This window comes from Typha angustifolia, chromosome 8, assembly GCF_048772165.1.
Source record: "Typha angustifolia cultivar Huaian chromosome 8, ASM4877216v1, whole genome shotgun sequence".
NCBI lineage: Eukaryota > Viridiplantae > Streptophyta > Magnoliopsida > Poales > Typhaceae > Typha > Typha angustifolia.
This window is the reverse complement of record NC_133246.1, coordinates 5,195,567-5,219,938: the sequence shown is the minus strand read 5'-3', so window position 1 is coordinate 5,219,938 and position 24,372 is coordinate 5,195,567. Positions and strand designations below refer to the sequence as shown.

The 24,372-nt window shown below is 36.5% G+C and overlaps 3 protein-coding genes across 6 annotated transcripts; 2 read left to right on the top strand and 1 right to left on the bottom strand.

The window, feature by feature from the left end:
- The first annotated feature begins 2,868 nt into the window (after window positions 1–2,868).
- On the top strand, window positions 2,869–7,465 carry LOC140764973 (protein KINESIN LIGHT CHAIN-RELATED 2-like). The gene is made up of 3 exons (XM_073103863.1): window positions 2,869–2,958; window positions 3,575–5,646; window positions 7,050–7,465. Exons 2-3 carry the CDS (start codon window positions 3,671–3,673, stop codon window positions 7,258–7,260), a joined length of 2,187 nt encoding a protein of 728 aa, XP_072959964.1. The 5' UTR covers window positions 2,869–2,958; window positions 3,575–3,670; the 3' UTR covers window positions 7,261–7,465.
- A 4,507-nt stretch (window positions 7,466–11,972) lies between these two features.
- LOC140765498 (uncharacterized) lies at window positions 11,973–16,007 on the top strand. Of its 4 annotated transcripts, none has more exons than XM_073104619.1 (9): window positions 11,973–12,345; window positions 12,608–12,734; window positions 12,940–13,054; window positions 14,065–14,187; window positions 14,260–14,302; window positions 14,389–14,435; window positions 15,024–15,085; window positions 15,160–15,211; window positions 15,523–15,726. In XM_073104619.1, exons 3-9 carry the CDS (start codon window positions 12,962–12,964, stop codon window positions 15,589–15,591), a joined length of 489 nt encoding a protein of 162 aa, XP_072960720.1. In that variant the 5' UTR covers window positions 11,973–12,345; window positions 12,608–12,734; window positions 12,940–12,961; the 3' UTR covers window positions 15,592–15,726. The 4 variants fall into 4 exon arrangements, with proteins under 4 accessions (XP_072960720.1, XP_072960718.1, XP_072960721.1 ...); XM_073104617.1 differs by having other exon boundaries at window positions 11,977–12,345; window positions 12,969–13,054; XM_073104620.1 differs by lacking the exon at window positions 15,523–15,726 and adding an exon at window positions 15,733–16,007 and having other exon boundaries at window positions 11,980–12,345; window positions 12,969–13,054; window positions 15,168–15,211.
- Window positions 16,008–17,295: 1,288 nt separating this feature from the next.
- On the bottom strand, window positions 17,296–20,163 carry LOC140765692 (RING-box protein 1a). Its single transcript, XM_073104895.1, has 5 exons — window positions 19,965–20,163; window positions 19,786–19,836; window positions 19,653–19,712; window positions 17,590–17,661; window positions 17,296–17,505 (listed from the first exon to the last, which is right to left on the bottom strand). The coding sequence occupies exons 1-5, from the start codon at window positions 20,101–20,103 to the stop codon at window positions 17,468–17,470; spliced, it is 360 nt and encodes a 119-aa protein (XP_072960996.1). The 5' UTR covers window positions 20,104–20,163; the 3' UTR covers window positions 17,296–17,467.
- Window positions 20,164–24,372: the final 4,209 nt, after the last annotated feature.

Here is a 24,372-nt window from a genome sequence, read left to right as displayed (position 1 = left end):
TTACACGCTTTTATTTATGAGTGTTAATTGAGAAAGTGAATATATAATTAATCAAAAAAATATAATTATCATGGAAAACTTTTAAAATATCATAATTTATTATTATATTCTATAAAATATTATAATTGTTACTAAAATATTTAGGCTTTTTCAAACTTACCATTATGGTCAGTATTTAGTAAAATATTCCAGCCAGATTATTTTAAATTTAAAAAATACATGTAAAATATATCATTCTTTCTTAAATATTAGAGTGAAATATTTATCAAAGATTTCTGTTTTCCATAAAAGAAGATATTTTTTTCCTTATATTACCACATAAGATAAAATATTGGATAACTTTTGAATTATTTTAAATAGTTTATACAAATGTAAAAATTATCATTGTAAAATTTAAATTTAATTTAGTTATAATTAGTTTGATATCAATAACTATAATGATTAATTTGGATAGTACTTAATATAGTATAATCGTACTTATCGATAGTGATTGTCACGAGAGAGAGAAAAAAATATTTAATGAATAAGATCATGCCACATCATCTTTGTCCGTAGAGTATTTGTGGGCATAATATTACTCACGAAGAATATAATAATAATTAAAATATTTTAAAAGCTTTTATGATAATCATGTAAAATTCTATTAAAAAATTAAGCACTTATTTTGGATATGAATTTGGCAATATTTATTTATTTATTTAGTGGTTAATATTTATTAGAAAAATATTTATCGGAAACGGTGAAGGTGAAGGCTTCTACAACAATTAAAAAAGAGAAGTTAGAGGGTAGTCATCACCACCTTCCGATCTCTCCGGCAAAATGACATATTTACCCTTCTGATGAGCCCAACTGTCAGGGGTACTTTCGTCACCGTGGAATCATTAGCTTACAAGCTGTCGCCACCTAAACGGTGGTCCTAATCCAACTAATCGGAATATATCGGTCGATAAGCTCACGCCATCCCCCCGCCCTTCCACGCGCTTTTGCACGCTTCCAGTACGGCGAACGCGCAGTGTATTCTGGAATCCGACGGCGTGGGTATATCACTCTTTAATTGTAAAGGCTTATCCTCGTCCTTTTCACCCGGGACAACGTACACCCACGGGCGCCGAACACTTAACCAAACACCCTCGTCTTCACCCATTATTTACGAGAGAACCCCAACCGATCGACGATCTCGTCCGTTCATTAAATTCCATCAAGCACGAATCTCGTGAAGGCGCGAGGTTTCCAGCCTGGGCGTACGAAAAAGCGAGTTTTTTCATCTGACAGCTGGACGGGACCCGTGCGCGAATCCGCCATCTTGAAATCTCGGCCGTTGGATTCGGGGATGGGAAGCGGGGCCAATCGGGAGAGGATTAGATCGGCTGCCCACGTCTGCCAACCGTCCGATGGCGCCGCTTGGGCGGCCACGAGTGGGACTTCCCGCCCAATTTCACTTTCAGGTGGTCAGGTACAAACCGAGATGCATCAAAGAAATGGTACTACCAAATCAATTCTTCATTACTTGTGTATTTATTTCCATCCATTGTTGACCTCGAGGGGGGGGGGGGGGGGGGTATAACCGTCTTTTCCCCTAATCACAACCTATTCTAAATTATTTTCCTCTCCTCCAACATATTAAGGGCAAGAGTGTAATAAAACAGTAAGATGATGGTAAAATGATGTACGTAAAGCAAAATAGAGTGAAGCTGAGGTTCTCCATAATTAAGATGAAAGTTAATAGTATTTAACACGTATGACATCTTAATTAGTGACTATATTATTGAGGATCCTAAGCTTTATCCATACTCTTAACATTATGGCCCACGTGGCTATACTTAAACATTATCTTATGTTGTACATGGATAATAGTGGCATTTGTAGTAGAATAAACTAGTCATAGTCAGCTACTCCACTATTATAAAAGGTGACAAATAGATGATATTAAACTTTGGGTGGTGACATTAACATTCAAGTATCAAACTGTACATAATGCAATTTTCATGGAAGTGTTTGTTCCTCTTGCACTAGAAATGTATAAATCTACTTAAAATTTGGTTATAGTTTCTCTATCCCTAAGTATCTCAATTAAGTGACACTGAAATTTGAATCGTAGGTGCACTCATTCAACATAAGCTCTAATTAAGATTAATTACGCTTAGATTATAAACTATTTTATATAGATCTAGTGTTACTTTGACCTATAATTTTGGTGTTATATCTTTTACTACTCTAATATTATTTTCCTTAAAAACTGCCACCACTTCTAGCATTAGCATTAAGGGAATGGTCATATAAGTCAACATTAAAATTCAAAAGACTTTGTGAATAATATATATTTTTAATTTAATAATCTTGCTTTGTTAATCATCTTTTTATACATATAACTTTTTTATTACATCAACATGTCATATAATGGATTAATAAAAGTAAATAAAATTAGTTTATATTAATGGGAAGGTGAAAGGGTGCCAAGTTGCCATATTCTTTTTGTTCATATTATGTTATTGTACCACACCTAACATGATAATTGGCTTATATTCTTGTCCTCTCTCTTCTTGGATTATGGTAATTAGTATAATATATATATATTTTTAATAACTAGTAGTAGCCAATAGCAAGGATATATTTGTCATCTTTGATGAAAATGTGGTTATGGTTACTTTGTTTTATAACATTATTATATATATATATATATATATTTGTTTCAAAAACATATAATATATTACATTATTATCTATAACTATCCAAATCCTTATCTTTCATTTAGTATTATCATTATTCCAATTTTACCCTTGTCTATGGTTTGAATACCCTGCCTGTCCTACCACTCCACCTTCCATTTTTAATATTTTAATATATTTCGGAGCATATAAAATGGAGCGGCTTATATTCCTGTCACCGGTCTCTCTTTCAGCAATCTCTATACAGGAGAAGAAAAGCTTCAAAGCTTTCGTCTAATGGCGGCTTTTTAGGGTACGATCTCTGTCTCTCTCTCTCTCTCTCTCTGCGTTTGTTTCTATCTTGCGATTTGATGGGGTTTTCTTTTAGTTCTTATGAGCTACTGAATCCGATTCCGGATTGGTGGGCGCGTAACATATTACGAAAGATTTGAAATTTTTCCTACATTTTGTGGGTTTGTTTGTTGCCATGGAGGTGATATTGTGAAATGGATCTCACGAGATCTTCGGGTAACTTGATGAATGCCCATTTGTGGAATTGGCTTGGTGTTGATTCTTCTCAGTGATCTGGTGATATTGGATCCTTTTTTAATATTTTTCTGGTTATGATCTGTTGGATTCATCTTGGAGATGTATGATTTGGCCACTTCCTGTTTGTTCTTCGTGGAAAGGTTCAATTTTTGCTAACTTGGTTTTGTTGCTTTAGTGCTTTTATTTGTTTTATTAACAAAAGATCTAAACGTTCCATATGTTTTATTCTTTTCGGATCCTGGATAAATTTCCTGACAGAGTGACTTTATTAACAATGTCCGCAGTGTGCCTAGATATTGAAGGAGATTGTACTGGTGCAGATGATCTCTGTAAACTGTTTGATTTTACTGTCAAATCTGATTCCTTTTTGTTTCCTGCAGGAAATTGTTCCCTATCCCGTAATTGGCTAGAAGGATCTTATACTGTTGGATTTGGAATTTACCATTTTGGTTTTGCTGATTTCTACCTCTGGCACGATGCCTGGAATTATGATCGACGGGGTTGGTAGAGGAGAGGCATCAGATGAGATGAATTCTTCTCATATCAAAGAGAATTTGTCCACTCCCAAATCCGGGAGGGCTTCTCCGAACCCAAATAGTGCTCCAAGCGAAGCTCTGGAACTCCGTGTTGAGGCTTGCATGGAGCCCTCAATTGAGCAGCTTTACAATAATGTGTGTGAGATGGAGAGCTCCAGTGATGGGTCTCCGTCACGGCATAGCTTCAGATCCTATGGTGAGGAATCAAGGATAGATTCCGAGCTTTGTCATCTCGTCGGTGGTGAGATGGAAGCTGTCAAGGTAATAGAGGAGGAAGAGGACGGGAATGACGCCATTGTTAGCACTGAAATTGAGAACGGATCAGTTGATGGCAAGCATGCTACTCCAGCTAAGATTCACTCTCCCAATGTTTCTTCTCACTCATCCAAAAAGTCAAAGAGGGCTTCTCGGTTACATTTGGAATCTGATGCATCGAAGAAGTCCAACTCAAACAGCAAAGGATCAGCAGAGGAAGGTGAGAACAGTGTGAAGAGGCTTGGCAGTAGAGTTGCTCGTGTGAAGATACAAAAGAATTATCTACTGGGGGAGGCAAATTCACAGAATGGGACTGAAGATCCATCTGAAGCCGGATTGGATAACCCAGACCTTGGGCCTTTTCTTCTTAAGCATGCAAGGGATTTGATTGCTTCAGATAACCCACGCAGAGCTTTGAAATATGCTCTTCGAGCAGCCAAATCATTTGAGAAGTGTGCTGATGGAAAGCCGAGTTTAAATTTGGTCATGAGCTTGCATGTTTTAGCAGCAATATACTGTAACTTAAAACAATATTCCGAGGCCATCCCTCTACTTCTGCATTCTCTTGAGATCCCAGTCATTGAAGAAGGGCAAGAGCATGCCCTTGCTAAATTTTCGGGTTACATGCAGTTAGGTGATACTTATGCCATGTTGGGTCAGCTTGAGAGCTCTCTAAACTGCTATGAAGCAGGACTGCAAATCCAGAAGCAGGCATTGGGTGATATGGATCCCAGAGTTGGTGAGACTTGCCGGTACTTAGCGGAAGCTCATGTGCAAGCACTGCAACTTGATGAGGCACAGAGGTTGTGCCAGATGGCTCTTGATATCCACAAAGAGAAGGGTGAGCCAGCTTCTCTAGAAGAAACAGCAGACAGGAGACTTATGGGTCTTATTTGTGATACAAAGGGTGATCATGAAGCAGCTCTTGAGCATCTAGTCTTAGCTAGCATGGCCATGGTGGCCAATGGCCAAGAAACGGAGGTTGCTTCTGTTGATAGCAGTATAGGTGACATCTATCTCTCTTTGGCTCGATATGATGAGGCTGTTTTTGCTTACCAGAAGGCTCTCACTGTATATAAAACCAGTAAAGGGGAGAGCCATCCTACTGTAGCTTCTGTCTTTGTACGTCTTGCTGATTTGTACAATAAGACTGGAAAGCTGCGGGAATCAAAGTCCTACTGTGAAAATGCCCTCCGTATCTATCAAAAGCCTATTCCAGGAACCTCTCCTGAGGAAATTGCTACAGGGCTCACTGATGTTTCAGCAATATATGAATCAATGAACGAGCATGAGCAGGCACTGAAGTTACTTCAGAAAGCATTGAAGATGTATAACAATTCTGCTGGTCAGCAGAGCACAATCGCTGGAATTGAGGCCCAAATTGGAGTGCTGTACTATATCGTCGGGAATTATACAGACTCTTATGCTTCCTTCAAGAATGCGATCACTAAACTCCGAGCTTGTGGTGAGAAAAAGTCTGCATTCTTTGGCATTGCCCTGAATCAGATGGGACTAACTTGTGTTCAGAGGTATGCTATAAATGAGGCTGCAGAACTGTTCGAGGAAGCTAGGAGCATCCTTGAGCAAGAATATGGACCTTATCATCCAGATACACTCGGAGTGTACAGCAATCTTGCTGGAACATATGATGCTATGGGAAGGTATCAACACTTCTTAATTTTTTGCTTACAAGAATTATCTTAGTATATATTTGCTAGAATTGATTTACTGAATTATCTGAGGATTCTGAGCATGATTGGACTAATTGGCACAGGACCTTTTACTATTTTGTGCATTTTCTGTACATCATGGCTTAAAGATGAACCCGATTTTGTGAATAGGAAGAATCCTCCACTTTTCATCTAGACTCCCAAGTGTGGCAAATCATTCTGTATGATTATTTGTCCATATCATGTTGAGTTGCATAGACAGTAAGGTATGTGTCAGCTTTAACATCTTCATTGCCCTAGAATCAAGCAACTGAGTAGCATAGTAACTTGAGGCGCTGAAACTATTATCAAGTCCATAATATCGCACCTCATTTCAAAACTGGTGTGATGTACTACAAGGAATCTATAGGTGGAATAATCCATAGCCCAGTACATTTCTTTAACATAAACATTATCTATAAAACTGACCTTTTCTTGCTTGGAATTCTTGTGTTTATCATATCTTAGGGCGTAAGATCTGTCCTCGTGCAACTGAATCCTAATATGGATAGTCATGTCGATGCAATGTTACACTTTTGCTTGCTTTATAAAGTTGTAATTTTTTAAAGGAGTATTTTTACTTCCCCTACTTGCTTCATTAAGTTGTTGGATTACTACTGATTACTGTAATCGTTTGTTCTCTTATCATTTGTCCTGTGTGGTTGCTTACTTAACTACAGTTACTATATACTTTATTTCTTTGTTTCCTTTGTGTTTCCTCTATTGGTTCTTCTTGGAATCTTCCCATGAGCAGTAATTGCATGTGGCCTGCAGCTTTATGGAGTGGCCATTAGTATCCACCCTGTAGGCTATTGACTAATAAATGCACATTGATTTACTTCCAACAGTAGTAAGATATTCAATAAGATGAAACCTAAAGTTAAGTTCAAATTACTTACATAAGGTTGGATAGTTTTGTGAATCTGTTAGTTTGTAGTAGGCAAGGTTCTGGTAAACCTCTCTTACTAATACAGGTATGGTGGAAAAACCTGATTAACAAAGAAATCACGTCAGTTTAAGTCCAACAATGTTTTTTTACTTTTACCTTTCTTGATCCCTCTGGACTCTCTTAGCATCTCTTGAAAAGTTATATTTTTGATCTTTTAGCAAGTCGTGCTATAGATAGTACCTTTTTGCTTTGTAAATATCACTAAACTTCTGTACAAGTTTGACCTTGCCATGTTAAATTAAAGGTCTAGGGACGGTTCTCATATTCATCAATAGCCTTGGATTCCTCTTATTTTTCTGAGCCATCACCTTTTGATATATTTTTTGATATTAAACTACTTGTACTAATTTAGTATTTCGATGAACAGCGGTAATACCATTTTACCTATGCTTCCTCTTTGGTGCAGGCTGGATGAAGCCATAGAGATCTTGGAGTACGTTGTGGGGATGAGGGAGGACAAGCTGGGGACAGCCAACCCAGATGTAGATGATGAGAAGAGGAGGTTGGCTGAGCTGTTGAAGGAAGCTGGCAGAGTCAGGAGCAGGAAGGCAAGATCATTGGAGAATCTCCTTGAGAGCAACACCCAAATTACTAAAAGAGATGCAATTGCAGCATGACAGCTCATACTGAATCATGAAGTTATATGTATAATAAGAATCTTATCTGTTGTTGTATCCATTAGTTTAGGTGGGAAGATAAAAAAAGGAATAGAAGGGCTCAATGATTGCGAGATAATTGATTGTTTGGCTGTATAATAATTTTTACAGGGGTTATTCTAGTTGTTCTCAAAATTGTTAGTAGAATTCATCATTACTTCTTGAACAGAGAATTTAGTTGTGTTGATGCTAGAAAACTCCTCGAGGTCCAAGAATCAGATGGTGAATGCCTATTGTATTTTAATCATGTGTTTGAGAAGAAACTATATTTAGGTTTATTATTCTAGCTTTAAATGCTTCGCACCGGTCTCTGAACTCAGTTTTTGTTTCTCTGGGAAGAATGCTGGGAAGTTCAGCATTCTGGGAGTCCTGACACCTGAGAGCTTCAGTTCCAAAGTTTGCATCAAAGTAGCCGAAACAAAGGACTGAAACTAGGAATTTCCTGAGAAATATTTGCTTATCACAGACACACAATCTTCTTTGCAGGGTTGGCAAGTTTTGCCACACATAAGTTTAGTAGTAGTAGAAGAAATATTCTTTGTTGCTAAAAACTCTCAGCTCACTTATAATGCTCGGTGAATTATATGCAAGTGAAACTCGCTCCTTGATTCTCAAAGGCTAATAAATGTTTATTCTTTGTATAGAGGTGAAAGGTATCTAAATTATACACTAAAGAACACACATTACAAGCTTACAAAATTATCACATATGTACTGCCCCAAAATAACGTGTGTTGTCCCTAAAAGCCACACAAATCTGCACTCAAACTCAAAAAGGGTGCATTGTGGGTTGTCCAACGCTTCTAGCTCGACGTGGACATGTCCTACAGCAAATTAAGTGTTCAAACAAAGTGTACACAAATTTCTAGCAGCTCAGCAAGTCTACAATGATGCCTAAGCTTCACTTTTCATCTAGCTGTGCTAGAAAAGTTACACATAGATTGGTGCCTTACACCAACCTTTTTAGGTCTTCAAAGATGTCCCAACAAAGGCTTGAGGCTTCTCAACAAAGTGGGATGGTTTTGAAAGTGAAAAATACTGCCCACACACCTCCAACTTGCTACAATTCTTGTAGCAGTCACTCTAGCAAGAATCCTACAACACTCTAGCTCATAAAGTGGAGTTTCTTTTCCAAATCTCTCAGGGTCTCCCAAGAACAAAGTGTATGCTTTTTAATTCATTATCTCGCTTAGTGTAGGGTTGACAACATCTTTGTCATTGTCTCGAGGAGATGACCTTCGTTAGTTTGCACCATGCTTGACATCATCTTGTCCATAATACTTATTGCCTTGTCTATGATACCCATTGCTCCAAGGTGTGACATAGGTGTAGCCTTGATAGAAATGACGAACTCTTGACTAAGAATCAACTAGAAATTATCTAAGCTCATAACCTTTATACCAGATCTACACGCTTCAAGGGTTGACTTTGAAATCTTTGGCCATGTTCAAACTCTGCTTTGAACTTATGAAATTGAGTTTTGAAGGCACTCGTGGTGGCTTGAATGTTCTTCTTCTCTAGAAGTTGTATATGCTCAAAGCTAACATAATGGCTCTTTAATAGATCTAGTCGATGGCCTATGCGTCCATGGTTGTCCTCAAACGAAGACATGCGATCCTCGAAGGGTTCAATTTCTGTTGTAGGCTCCTTGTTCTTATTATGCTTGAAATATTTTCTTTTTTAAGAATAATATCTATGACGACAACATCAAAAGATGATATCTCCCCACTAATTACAATAGTATCTTTTTATACCATAGATCACATACCCTTCGTAGGAGAAAAGCCCGTTTGGCATCAACCTTTATCATAAGATTGAACAAGATTTTCTCACACATAAGCGTAATAGTAGTAGAATAAAAATTAGGCAGTAGAATTGTATAAATACATTCTTCTACTAGTAAAAAGCTCTCAATCACTTACAACACTTCATAGATTATAAGATGATAAAATTTAGTTTTTTCACTCTCAAACCAACATTGAGTGAGCTTTGAAGTGCGTCCCCTTCATACAATAGTCCTCTAGATTTAGACCATGTCGCTTTGCAAACATCGAACATTAATCTATACGTTGCACCAATGTTGATCATCGCACGAGTGGCTACTTCGTTCACTATCATGTTGACATACATCAGCCCTTTTCTCTCATAGGGTTTGCCATCGCAATCCTATCCCTATATGTGTTGATGAATTAGAGTGCTCTAACCTTCATCTTTTCCCTATCTTCATCTTTTGCGACTTGGACAATGCTAAGTTTTTTGTGCCTTTAATAGTCTATGCCTAATGATTCTCTTTACAAACATAGTTTTTTTCCTCTTGAGCACACCCTTAAAGGTATCCTTAGCACATTCCTTACGGACATCTCCTCTATCATTGCCATAGATATACATTGCTAATTTTATCTTGGCAAGATAGCTACCACTTCACTCATACTCGGGCAAATTTTTAGTGATGGTGATATTGAGGCCGTTAATGCCTCGAGCCACCAACTCTTTATGTGTCCAACCATTTAAGAAAGTAGAATAAACAGTCTTCTTCCATTCTAGTAGAGATGGACAATATGAAGGAATAAACTCTTTTACGTAGCTAGTAAAACTCTCATTATACTTTTGTTTCCATAAGTCCTTCTAGGCTAGAAACTTAGCATTCTAAACTAATGTGGGTTGCCCCCAAAAGATATAAATCGTACACAACGTGTGCAAATTCAAAAAAGGTGCAAATTTAAATTTGATGCGTCAAATCGAACAATTGTTTTTGAATTAAACACTACATTTATTAATATAGTATTCAGAAAAACACTCAAGCAAGCATCCCCAAAGCAATAATAATTATACTTAGTATATTATTCTTGATTTTTATATAATAATTATATTTAATGTGATAAAAAATAATTAATTTAGGAGATATTTGTAAATGACTAAAATAATATTTATAGCGGACGGATGAGGAGAAGAAAATAATAGAAGGATTGAAATGATAGTTGATTAAAGTGATATCTTTTTAATGACAAAAGGGTAATTAAATTTTATTTATAAATATAAATATTGAAAGGAAGAGTAGAGGAGAGAAAATAATAACTATTCCCAATCTAGTTTTGATATAAACTATTATTTGAATACTAAATCATTATAGCCTCACTATAATAGGAGAAAGTTATGCCTACTCCACATCCAAACACAACTTAATACTGTGTTATGTCTATTTCACATCCAAACACAACTTAATACTATACAATTCTAATTTTCAAATAATTTATTAAACTACAGTTATGTCGAGTAAGCAATTATAGATTTTTTTTATAGAAATTGCTCTCATACGACTAACTAATGAAAGTCTTGAGGTTTGAACCAAAGGCAAGGCCATTACTTGGTCCATCTATATCTTTCTCTCCTCTAAGTCTGTTGAAAATTCTGATTGCAAATGGTGGTCTGTCTTATGGGCTATCCCTACTTCGCCTCACATTGATATTTATTTATAGAAATTATTCTAGGGCTGTCAACAGACTAGAGCTTACATCCATGATATTGATTTGGGTCTAGATGATCCTACATCCTCTGCGGTCTGAATAGTCAATCCGTCAATCATCTCTTTTTTAGTTGCCGAGCTTATATTGAAGTATGGAATCTAGTTGGGGCCCTACTTGGGCACAAAGGCCCTCTTGTATATGATCCAACTGGATTTAGTTGGCCTAAGAATTTCTTGTTGGCTATATTAGAATCTACTTGTTGGGCGATTTGGAAAGGGAGGAATGCCAAGATCTTTGGCAGCCACTCTCCTACTGCTCTCTCTCTATTGCAAGGAAGACCATTAATCTAGCTCATGAGTATCTTTGGGGCGAGCAAGGGGATTGGCAACCTAGAACATTGTACTATTTGGGTTCGGTGAGAGTCAATCCCTTTGGGCTGGATCAAAGTTAATTCTGATGGTTGGCATGCTAAGGATTCTCCTTATGGGGGAACTGGCTTCAATATTAGGTAGGGCTGTCAAAAATAATCAAGCCCACTTGACATCGACTCGATAAGATTCGATTAAGTTCGGCTTGAAAATAAGTTGAGCCAAGCTTGATTTTTAAAATAGGCTTGAAAATAATTCAAGTCAAGTTTGATCATGAGTCGGCTCGATTAAATAGGCCCGATAAAGCTTAAAATAATTATAATATATATATAATATTATAATATTTTTTTATTGTAGACTATAATTCTATTATATTTTAAGATTTACTTAAGTGGATTATTATATACTCTGATTTTATAGATTTAACTCTAAATTCTAATCATATTATATCTTTTCTAAATACATGAATATTTCTATTAGTTTATCTTTTGAATTAGGCCTTATTTTAAGTTTGATTCAAGTCTAAATCAAGCTTAATTTAATTCAAGCTTGATTAAACTCAAAATTTAGTTTGAATTGATTTAAGCTTAAAATGACTAATTGATCGGCTCATTTAGGCTCGATCCCAAAATTAGTTCAAAACTGATTCAAATTGAAATAATTTCAATTTCAAACTTGATAAAAAAAAATATATGCTCAAAATCATTTTCAATTCAAACTTGATCAGAGCTAGAGCTAGGCTCGATCAAGCTCCTGAGCTTGATTACACCCACTAATAATAGTATTAGGAAGCCGAAAACCCTCTCGGTGTCAGCCTTCTCTTCTCTTAAGGCTTGGGCTGTTTACTTCCACGCACGATCGATCTCTTGTTAGTGTCCTGAATCACGAAGAATTCCCCTCCTTGAATGACTCGTTAGTGTTAGGTACAAATTATTAGTGTTCGATGGAAGTGGATAATTGTGGCAAATTAATGATGATATAGAAAGTGTTACTCTCTCTCTCTCTCTCTCTCTCTCTCTCAGTACTTTTTAGTTCCCCACTCTATCCCTTCCGCTTCGATCTCTTCGACCTCCGATCTTCGTTTCTTCGTATCGCGATCTCTATCCAGCCCACCGTTCTAAATCTTGGTGGCCCCGAATCGAACCCTAGCATCGCGAACCACCCCTCTTCCAGGCAGATAAGGATCTCGGTGCTAATTCTTAGCGGTGGACTGCTGTAAGTTGAGATCTCATTTCAATTTGATTACTTCTTGCTAAAAAGTTGAGCTGGATGTTGCTAATTGGGCTTCTAATTTACGCCGAAACTTGATGCTAAAGAAGTAAACTTTACGAATCTATTCAAGGAATGAATTGTTTGCCGTAGAATTATAATCGGCACTAGAAGATGAGTTCATTTAGCTTTCTGTTATGGGTTCCCTTTTCCTTTTGTTTCTGATAGTATGCACCCTTCCAATTTATGAAAATTTGAACTTTTGTAGGGAAACTTACATAAATATTCGCCATGCTTACGTAGAGATGATTTGCATCAGAAACATCCATAGGAAAGTAACAATACTGGCTCTATGTTGTTCTGTCAAATGAAAGACCTACACAACCTTTCATCTGGTATGATATTCTTGTCGTTGGCTTATTCAATATCTCTTTTTGTGTGCATGCATGTGCATGTGCATGTGTATGTGTGCATGTCCGTCTGCTTGTGCATGCATGTGTGTATGTGATGGCTGTGGAGCCGTTGAAACTTAAAAACATTTCTCCTTCAAACCAAGAACGGTTTTATGTTTTACTTTACAATCATTGCTTGTATTTCTAGACTTGACTGCTAATGTTCCCGCATGATAGAAAAAGGACAGGAGGAATCATCAGAAGGAAAGTTCATCCAACAGAAGGGGCGGTTTCAGGTTACATCAGCTGATGTTGCTCCAAAGGTACTTAAGTACCTAAAGTAGAAAAAAAGATAGAAAAGGCAGCACAAACAACTAGGAATGAATCATATATATTCTCTTCTTCTTGCACACGCCAAAACATGATCATAGAGTGATTGGACTTTTCTGCAATCAAATGGCTGACTGAGACATATATGATCTCATGCTTAAAACCAATTTCTTCTTTTTGGCGAAGAATGTGTTCATGCTTATATTGAGAAATATGTATGAAGTTAATAAATAAAAATCTGTCATCATGATCGACTTTTATTGACTTAAATTGAATAGATTAATAGATCAAATAGGACAGAACTGGTCTAGATATAAGAGGACCAAACAGAAATGGATTATCATATTAAATATTTTACAGCAACTTCAGTTCTTATAAAAATTATGGTTGGGCACTGGACAAAATGTAAGCAGACTTATTTGACATGAAATCATTTCCATGGTAAATTTTCTGCGTGTGGAAAAAAATGTTCAACAAGTGTATTGACCATCTGAGGTTTGTATAATATTCTGATGTTGCTGAGTTCCTTTCTGCAAATCTAGAGGTTCTTTTGGAACATAATTATGGAGTCTGCATAATATCAAGGCCTGAATTTGATAGTAAGTGTCGTTTGCCTCTAAAGAAAAGAATTTCCTAATAGAAGTTTCACCATGCAAATCCATTGTGCTACAGAGGAAAGTTTGAACTACTAGCTTGCCATGTAATCTGTTGATGTACTGCCAAAAATGTATTCAGCCGAAATTTTTGCTTATTAAGAGAGACAGATCTAGTTAACTAAGAATTGAAAGAAAATCTCCCTGTTGAGTATCGACCATCTTGTTGTCCTGAGTTGTAGAGTTTAGACATAACTGATTGTACATTTTCTCTTTTATTTTCAAAGCATTTATTTGTTATGAATTTTTCTAAGATTAAACAAATTGGCTTCAGAGCAACTATCTCTTTAATTATATAATTTTACATCTTTTTTTTTCCCTTTTCACTTGTCATGTGATGACCTCTTTAGGTAAATTCATTGTCAAACATCAAAGAAAACCAATTTTGCGGAGCACCAACAAGACCCACCCTCCATGTTGTTTCATTTCTTCCATTCTTGCAGTTCTGTTTGCAGCAAAATGACATGCAGAAGGTATTCTGCAGAACTTCCCTTGGGATATGTATTACCTTCAGATGTTTCAGTGTTCACTTCTGTTATTGGCAGGAACAACTACTTAAATTGATCAGATGTCTTGAGCAACCCTCTGGTAGCATGACTTGTTTGTTTCATCATTCAGCATCAATTTTTTCAATTTTGCTTGACATTATAAACTAAAATATCTGTTTGAGACAGGCCTTCAGGCACAAGCTCCCAATGTAGGTACCAGTGATTGGTCACAGGTATGTTTTCCGAATAATTATTTCCCCCAGTTTCTTACCAGGAAATTTTGGATGAAATTGTAAATCACTGTGCAAATCATGATTAAGCTAAAATTACATTGTATTTTAAAATGGAGAAATTCAGACTTGTTAACTTATTAATACCCACATCATTTACTAAGCTATCCTTCTAGTTTGTGGTGCAGAAAGAAGCGCATCAAGCTTGTGCGATCTATTATATGACATGTTATCTTAACTTCTTGTTAGTCAATTTAACAATTTTATTGCCTATTCATTACTCTGCTGTAATTGATGAATTATTAGGGGTTGCAGATTTACTTCTTCCTTAGCTGTAGGCTTATATAGAGTAACGTTAATGTAGTATTATGTAGGTTATCTCTTAATATGTCCACTGGTTCTAACTTCTAATCACTTAGTTGTTAGTATGACTTTTAAGGTTTATCATAATGCCTCTTTCTGGGTTTGACTCATGAAAACAGCCTCTCCAACAATAGGGTTCACACTGCATATAACTTCACTGGTAGGATGCTATTTATTAAATTTATCAAAGAAGCAACTCTATAACAACCTCAATCTATTCATCTGCAGCTTTGCCTTGCACCTAGTAGGGAGAAGGAATTACAAACTTATGCGGCACAACTACAACAAAGGTATTATAAATTTTTTCCAAATTTAATGTATCTATCTTATCAGACATTGGACTGAAACCTCTCCACAATTTTAGCATAACAGAACTTTCTGAAGAGTTGCAGAGGTTAAAGATGGAAACTGCTCAGGTAATTTTAAACAATATTTGCTAGATTATTCTTGAAATCTACGCATTGGTTTTCCTGCGCATCCTATTAGTCTGAGAATCAGCAATTCTACCTCCCTGCTGTAGGTGAGAAAAATTACATCAGTTTACCAGTACACGGACATCATATATGACAAATTTGGTGTACCTTATAATAGATTATTTCCATCAGTTATGAACTAAGAATGAGAAATTTAACCTTTGCTTCATTTACATGTAACACGGAATATGCAAGTGTCCTTAAAGTTAAAATCAACTGCCTGATCTGTGCATGATAATATGCATCTAGTGCAGTGGTTGCATATGAGATCAGAGAGTCAGGAGCTATTTTCAAAGAAGAGAAAAAGTGAGAGCTGGGAGTGACTCTTTAGATGCGTTACATACAAAGAGGAAAATACTCGATCTTCCTAAATTGTGTGCTCAAATAGAGATGTCCTTTGCCATGTAGATCTCGGCATTTTGCTTTAGATATCTATTGGATTTTATGCATTTCTTTCACCGCAGCTGGAACGGAAGATCAATGCATTAAAAAACAAGGGGAATTGAACGAGAAAGAAATGCAAGAATGAAGTAATATTTGCGAAGGAGTCCTATACACCAGATACTACTTATGAGTCCTGCTTGTGTCACAGCAACCCTGCTTTGTGTCCTCCCATTACCATCTCTGTACAATTTGGTTCCCTGATTCCTAATGTTGTTTGTGAAATTCTATATTTGTAACTTCATCACAAGATATTTCATATTGATGTGTTTTAATATTCAGTATTAGTTTATCAGCATATAGTTTCTCGTTGCACAACTTTGCATGAAATTGTATATCAAATCACAGCTCATAAAAATCTTGAAACGGAAAGTGCTTTAATTAGTTTGTTTCTCTGGCCTTTGGAGTAGTTTGGGCTCGTGGGCTCAGCTCATTTAGAGCTAGCTGAAATTTTAAGCTTGAAAGTATAATCGACCAGAGGCAGCACTGGCCTCACTCGAGCTCGGCTCAATTAAGCTCAATACTATAGCAAACTAGCAGTATATATATTGTATTATATTGTAATGTTCACATGAATTATGAGAAATTTTATGTTCATTATTTATTTGTATCACTGTATGAGCTAATTCTACCTTATAGGATTTGTATTTTTAATTTTTTGGCTTTTAGAATTTCTTTTATCATTAAGCCTATTAAACTTAGTTGTGCATCGACCGTTAATCCGAGCTCGAGCCAAGCCGATCCTTATTTTTTCAGCTCAAGCCTAGCTCAAACTAGAAAATTTTCTGAGTTAAGCTCGCTAAAGCTCAGCTAGTTTACACCCTTACATTCCTACTTTGGACTCGCAGAAATAAATGTTCCCATAACCCATAGCTCCGGTACTTACCCTTCATTGACAACCAACTTTGGAGACATATTTAGATTAGATATAAACTGAGGACTGCTATTGGTAGGCATAGCAACAGCTAGCTATTGATAAACAGAATCAGGTCTGAATACATTCGTATTGAAGATGATAATAATTCCAAATGAAGCCTCAAGAAGATAACTGATCTAAGCCAATCATACCCATTTGTCAATTTTTCCTCACCCTCGTTACACAAGGACAGTAGATTTCAGAACCCAGAACTTGTATAGCTTTCTGTTTCTCTGCTGAAAATTTTATTTTCTTGGAATGTATCTGAGATCTGATCTTGCTCATTTCAATACATACAAACCTTTCAAAACTGTCTCTTAAACACATTCTATCTGAACAAAACATACGGAAGATAAACAATATATAGGAGGGTTTGAAAATGGGTGTTGCGTCGCACAGCAGAAATTATCAACGTAAGACCAGGCAAAACAAGTGAAGATTTCAGCTTCACGAGAAAGTACCAATAATCATACCGATAATCACATCATCATTGGCTCTTGAATGATGCTGTCAACATCTTTTGAAAGCAATCCCAAACCAAGTTCTACAGAACTCCCAGGTGATATATCTTACTAGCAGGGTTTCCCTTGAGTGACTGGTTCTTCACACCAAAGTGAGCCAAATGTGCAAAAATCAGCAGAATCAACCTTACCACGCAGACACAAGTTGCTTAATGTTTATAACACTGCCTTTCTTAAAAAGCATAAGTTCAACCATTTACGATGATAATTGTAGGAAAATAAAGGTGAGAAAGATACACAGGAGGTATCTGGCATTCCCAATTTCTAAACATACTAAGATAGCAGCAAAAAGGAAATATGGCAGAGCTCATCTTTAAATCTCTAGTGACCGTATTTCTGGAACTCCCACTCACTGTTGTCTGTATATAAGCACGGGATGTCAGTAGAATACAGAGAGACAGAAACCAATTTCAGGAAGGCTACAAGGTTAGAAAGATAGCTACCCAAAGGGCACACTTGACGAGTCTTGAGCCACCGGCTGATGCAGTGGAAATGGAATGCATGGTTGCAGACACCTGTTTGAACAAAAGGCACATAATTCAACAGCAATCAGACTCAGATTCTGCATTGTTGCTTAAGCCGGTAGTGGTCATAGCACATTAGTAGCAGAAGCCCATGAAAGAATAAAATTAGAATTGCCGATAGAGAGAAGCATTAAAAAATATCAAGACAAGCCCCAAGTTAATACTTAATACATGGAAGTCTTAGAGGTGCTTGGGGACAGAGACCAAACAGGATTTTGTTACCAACTAATCCTTGATCTGCATGAGTTATATCATTATTCAGATTTGACTTGTACAGGGATTAACAATGATGCAGGCACAGCTGTAGTGGGAAAAATAAGAAGCAATTCAGAGAGGGTGACAAAAACTCTCCATCTTTGTATTGTAATCACAAGGTGATGAGATACTCAAAATATCACTCAAAGACAGACACAAAAATATCATAAACATTCATGTGTATCGCATGCCCAACTTTAAGGAGCAACAGTTTTAAGACCCTAAAAGAAGTCACCTACACAATACCAGACAGAAGCCAGAATCACCACAGAATTCTTTGATTCAGTATAATGTAGAAGACAAATTGTGCTAAATACTTGGAAATGGGCCACAAGCACTTGCAAAAGAAAAAACTTCATGCATGTCAAGAGCAGATAAATGCAAAGATAGGCAGCAAGAAGCATTTAGTCAAATAAGGAAGGAAGAGATATGTTATTGACAAAAAGCAAATATATACAGCAATAAGAGACCTGGTTACATTTTTCTCTTTAACTAAATTAACCAATGTAACAATGTTGCATGACTATCAAGGACTGGATAAAGCAGACAGCAAGCATACTAAGGAACCAACGATGTTTTTTACGCCTCAACTTTTATTGAGCTACTAATTGCCTATGTCTAATGCATATGTATACTCAAATTAAATATCTCAAGTATGCACTTTTCATAATAAGCTTTTGAGTAATATTATAATATCTAAGATCACCTCATCCCTTACCTTCATGCTCCTTTCTCATCCCCACTGAACCTTTATCCGTCTCACAATCAACACTTGTAGATGAAACATCTATGTTGATGTAAAGAATATCAGCTCCAAATATAGCATCACAGCTCTATCCAATGATATTCGATCAGCAACCAAGAGATTGGGCAAGAGGATCCCCAACCTCCTCTAGCCCAATCTACTAATGTTTATGTTTCAATAACAGGGCACAGTACAATCCAGCCAATTAGTCCTCATGTAGTACTTTTAGAACTGAACTTCTGGAAATAGAATTGCAGGTTTCGGGTGGCACTATCTTTCCTTCCTTTTCTTTTGTTTCTCATTTCTAGCACTACCTCTCAGCATGAACAACATAAGAGGGCTAACACCTATAGCATGACAGAAGGCAACAAAGCCACCATGACTATCTGAGTGCTATCATAAGTCATAACCTACTTTGTCAATGATGGCATGAGTTCTACTCCACAAAAAAAAGTCAAAACAACTTTGCACAAGTGTGGCAGAAACTACCTCATAGTTCCATATAGTTGGACTACCACAATGTTGCAGTTAACTTTGCATCACCAAAATAAAAGTAACATGCAGCTTATTCCAGAAAATGAACAGTTCTTGTGAAACCATTGCAAAAAGAATTACTACACTAGCAATTGATGAGTAATTTCAGTATCTATGATCATGACCTAATAATTATTTAGCTAGTTTGATTTGCTCAAATTTTCTCTTTTACCAAATACTATCCGTAGTTCTGACATTATCTTGAAAACATCAGGAGAAAGGGGCTTTCAAGATTAACGTAGAACTATCGATTGCTAAGATACTAAGTGGCGACATTAATTAACAAAGAAGAAATGTATACACGAAGAAGCATATCTCAATTCTCAAATGCCTACAAGGAAAGAAAGCATTACCACGTTTCCACTATCACTTAATAGTTAAAAAAAATGTAAAATTACTAAATAAAAAAAAAATTCAAATAGCAACGCTTGTAAGATCCAAAACATACCCCAAGCTACGGTGCACTCCTCACTCGTCGCGCTCGCCTGATTAGCCTGGCACTCGATGCCTGCCAAGATCCCAAACCCTAATTCTAGCTCTAAAACAACGAAATAAAACGAGAAAACAGGCAAATCACTCACAAAGATCCATGATATGGTTGCGGCATATGGCGCAGTTGTCGACAACGATATCTGCAAAGACTCAGCCAATCAAATCGACCGATCCGGGCGATTCAAGTCTAAAATCGTACAATGAATAAACCCTAACCTACGGACAAGGATGAGGAAGCGATGAGAGGCTAGTGTTTCTAGAGTCTTACCCCAGGCCCAAAGGGCGACCGCGTTCCACTTCTTGATCTCGAAGCGCTTAGGCTTCTTGGCGGAGGAGGACGAGGCGGCGGCAGAGCTCGACCCCTCTCCGGCGGGAACCATTGTGACGTCGGAGTCCAGCGACGCCATGGATCGGATGGCCACGGTAGAAAGGAAGACCGAGAAACGAGGGGTTAAATTGTAATTTAGAATTTGTGACGTGACTGAACGAGATATTTAACCCGTCTAATTTCTACATGCTAAACCGGGTCGAATAATTGTCACTTGATCCGCCTCCGGATAGAATTTTTTATTTTATATTAAAGAAGATAATTAGTGACCATATCTAAAACCAATATCTAAATCCCCCGTATTTTATATCTTTGTATGTTATATATGATATGACCAGTGTATTTTTATGATAATGATTGATAAAAGAAAAGAACGGGACAGACTGAAAATAAAATTATATAAATAAAACAAGTTAGAGAGAATATCTTTGATGAACTCACCCTTGAACCTCTCTTCGGTGCTTTCTCCGATTCATAATGTACTAGGAAATAACTCAAGCCTAGCTTCGTCGACGTATGTGCGACCACATGCTGATGCTGATGTTGGTCTCCGTTTGGGTTTCAGTCAACGCGAAAGGGAAGTGCATCATCAAATTTGATCGTTATCTATGATCATATAATCAGGAGGCTTGGTGATGCAAGATTTGAAATTTCTACCATTTAGGGTTTAGGGTTCTTTTCTTAGGGAGCTAATTTCTCTCTCATGGTAGAAATTATAAGGAGTTTGAGCGGATGTGGTACTCTTTCTATAGTAATATACGTGCTACTATTTTGTTTCTTATTTTTAGATATTTGTTTAACACCCATGAGATTTTAATTAAGAAAAATATAAGCTATCTCTTCCGATGGTAGGGTGTAGATTATAATAAAGATAAAGCAAAGGTTGTTTTAAATAAATTTTTGTGGATTATTTTTTGTTCAATTTCGCCACCCGCTTGTAGACTAGGAGTATGCAAATTCCTCGTTAGGAAAGAGTAAGGTAGAGCCCAAGCATGCATTTAGATTTTTCATCAAATTTGGAGTTAGTTTCTTGTTACAAACCAGCTTGATCTGATCCATAACAGTTTTGGACTAATTTAAGGAGGTGACTTTCAAAGGGTATTCTAGAGGATCTAATCATTGAATCTTGCTAAATTTTGAATATGTTGTCGCCCTTGAAGAGACATTTCCAACGAATCTAAGATCACAGAGTTTGGATGGCTAGATCTTAAAATATTAGTCGAATAGTGACGAAAGGTCGGATGAACCCTAGTTTGTTAGCCCTTCAATGACTAGATAGGTGCTATAGAGCTTTTGGTGTGAAGGAGGAGAAGTTACTATAGAAGATGGGGGATTAGGAGTTAGAGGAAGCCGATCAAAGACTTGGGCGGTGGAAGAAAGGAGGTGAGAGAGGGTGTCAATGGTTAGAGTAAGAAATAGGGAGATAAGAGCAACAATGCCGTTTCAATTATTAGATAAACTCCAATTATGATTTCCTCCACATTTATAGAGACAAGCTCATGAGATTCTTAGGAGCAAAGAGCCTTGAGTTCGGCATTATCCACTTACTAATTACTGGTTCCATCAATCTAGTAGCTCAAGACATTGTCCTAAAAATACTCAAAGATAGACTTAGAGTGCAAATTAATAAAACCTACTATATCCTAATACTGTTATAGAGCCAAACAAAAATAACAAGCCAAGGATCGCAAAAAAGCACAACAACTGTGTCCAAACAAATCTAGGTGCTGGCGAGCCCAAACAATAACTATGAATGGGTCCTAGGCCTACACCCCACTAGAGGGCCTCACCACCTAGCTTGGTTGTGGGCTTGCTGGCTGAGAGCACTTGAGATAGGGAGGATCCACGATGGTAGAGCTACCATGACAGCAGTAGATCGGGCGAAGAACTGGCGGCAAGTCCTCGGAGTGAAGCAGGCTCAGATCCGACGAAGGGGTAGTGGCTAAGCACGAGTCCAATAAGGGAGGAGAGGAGAAGGAGAGCAGTGGCAGCAACGAGTGGATTTTTGGAGGTTAAGAGAGTCGAAGAATAGTGGCGGTGGTGGTTGTGGTGAGTAGTGACTTTGGCATGATGGTGAAAAGGGAAAGAGCTCAGGGAAAAGAAGGAAGGAGAGAGGGGAGAAGGAAGGAGAGAGGAAGAGAAGGGAGGAGGTAAAAAAGACTAAGGGAGAGGAAGAAGTGACGGGAAGGGAGAGAAGAGGGTTCTTCCCTCCCCTAGCCCATCAACTAAGGGAGGGGAGTGAGGTAAACCTCACCAACGGCCAACAAGAGGGAAGTTCTCCTTTGATGGAGAGGGGAGGTCCTACGCCAAACCCTAGCCGCGCTAGGGCCGGCATAGGAGATGGTAATTAAGAGGGTCAACTTTTATCAATAAGCTAACTTGGAAGGAAAAAAATTCCAGCTAAAATTTAACTTCAATCTTATTTGCAGGTCAATTTGTCCCTAGTACTATGTATTATGTATAAATCATAAGTATGCACGTATCCAAATAAAAGCTCCGGAGCATATCTTCCACTTCAGTATAGTGGAAAAATATAACTGATATTTGGTATGATTGAGATAACAGTCTTCGCTTGCGACTTTCCGTGCTGACTCAAATCTAATTAAAATTGAAGTCCAAGAAAAAGTCTTATTTCATATTATTAAAGTGACTTTCTTAGGTGACTCTGGCGAGATTACGGAATAATCCTAAGTTAAATCGAAAGACTTCCTAAGGTGACTCTAATATCTCTCAATAATTAGTGGAAGAGATAGAGTGCGTTTATCACATAGTGATACCTCCTGGTGATTATAATTGAATCAGCTAGGAGTAAAAGACTTGAAAGTCATTTTGAGGTGACTTCTAATTAATGTGGATCCAAAGAGTATTGACCCAAATGTGACAAATGACATTATTATTATTATTGTGAAAAATTCAATATACTAGAAATAAGCATGTTATAAGATATGACTTACCCTATTATTATTTGTGTCGTTATTATTGTTACTATAAGCATGCTTAGTAAAATTATCATTTTATATCATTGGATTGGATTTAATTCAAGTTATGTTTATAGATTCAGATTTATTTGGCTTTTAAGTGGATTTTACTCACTGAGCTATGGTTATTGACTTATGGGATTTTACTTCCTAATATTTCAGGTACTGGTCGACGTGGCAATTGAGTGAGATGCACCAAGACCCACCTTCACTTAGGACTTACCCATTTTTACCTTTTAGTTATTTTGGTCTTTATGTTTTAGACTATGTTCTAGTTCAATTTGCTTAGAGACACATTTGTGATGATATTAATTATTTTCATTATTATTGGATTGAATTTATCGAAGTCATATTTTCACATTAATTCTTGTCATACGGACTTAGAAAGTATTAGTTAAGGCTTTGTATGTCTCAAGTGTATTAAAATACATGGCCGGTCATGATTCCAATTTTGGATCATGATAGCTATATTTAGTTGGGTTGAGTTGAGTCAATATATATTAGGTAAGTATAAGTTCATTGATGGTATTTTTTGTAATCTTCTTAATATAGTTATCTTAAGGGATAATATTTTCATCCCATGAACTATCACCCTTTACCACAATGACCCCTTCGAAACTTTTTTGGTATATAATAACCCTCTAAACCATCAAAAATACTAACTTGACCCCCTTCTATTAGAGGGTCATTATGTACCAAAAATAAAAGTTTAGAGGGGGTCATTATATATATAAAAAAGTTTAAGGGTTCATTGGTAGAAAATGATGATAATATAGGGGTGAAAAGAAAATTATTTATTAACTTAACCCAAATATTTGATCAAGTTTAACTAACACATTTAACAGTATAGTCTACGCATATTCACTAAATTATAAGACTTTATTTGTAAATAGTGAAAAAAATAGAGTGTAAACCATAATTTTTTAATAAGGCACGATTTGATGTTTATGCAAATTTTCTAAATTATTAAATATATTTTACAGTACGACAAAAAGTAGGGTTTAAATTCATACACACACATCAGGAGTAGAAGGGTTGACGAAGTATATTTGCTGTATTTTTCTTGTCTTTTATTTTTTTTATTTACTTTACGAAAAGTGAGAAATGCCTTTTGTAATTTATTAAAATATTAAATACATTTTATCTTCTGATTTTATTCTTTTAAACTTTTAGAAAATTTTCAACTTCTGATTTCCTAAACTTTGTTTTGTGTCACTATGCCTCCTTTTTTTTTATCTTAGATATTATTATCAGTTTAAATAAAAATCACTTTACCCGAAAACTTTATTTCTGAATATAAATATATATATATAGATGTATATATGTGTGTATTTAACAGAAGCAAGTCATTTAGATCATTTTATCTTCTC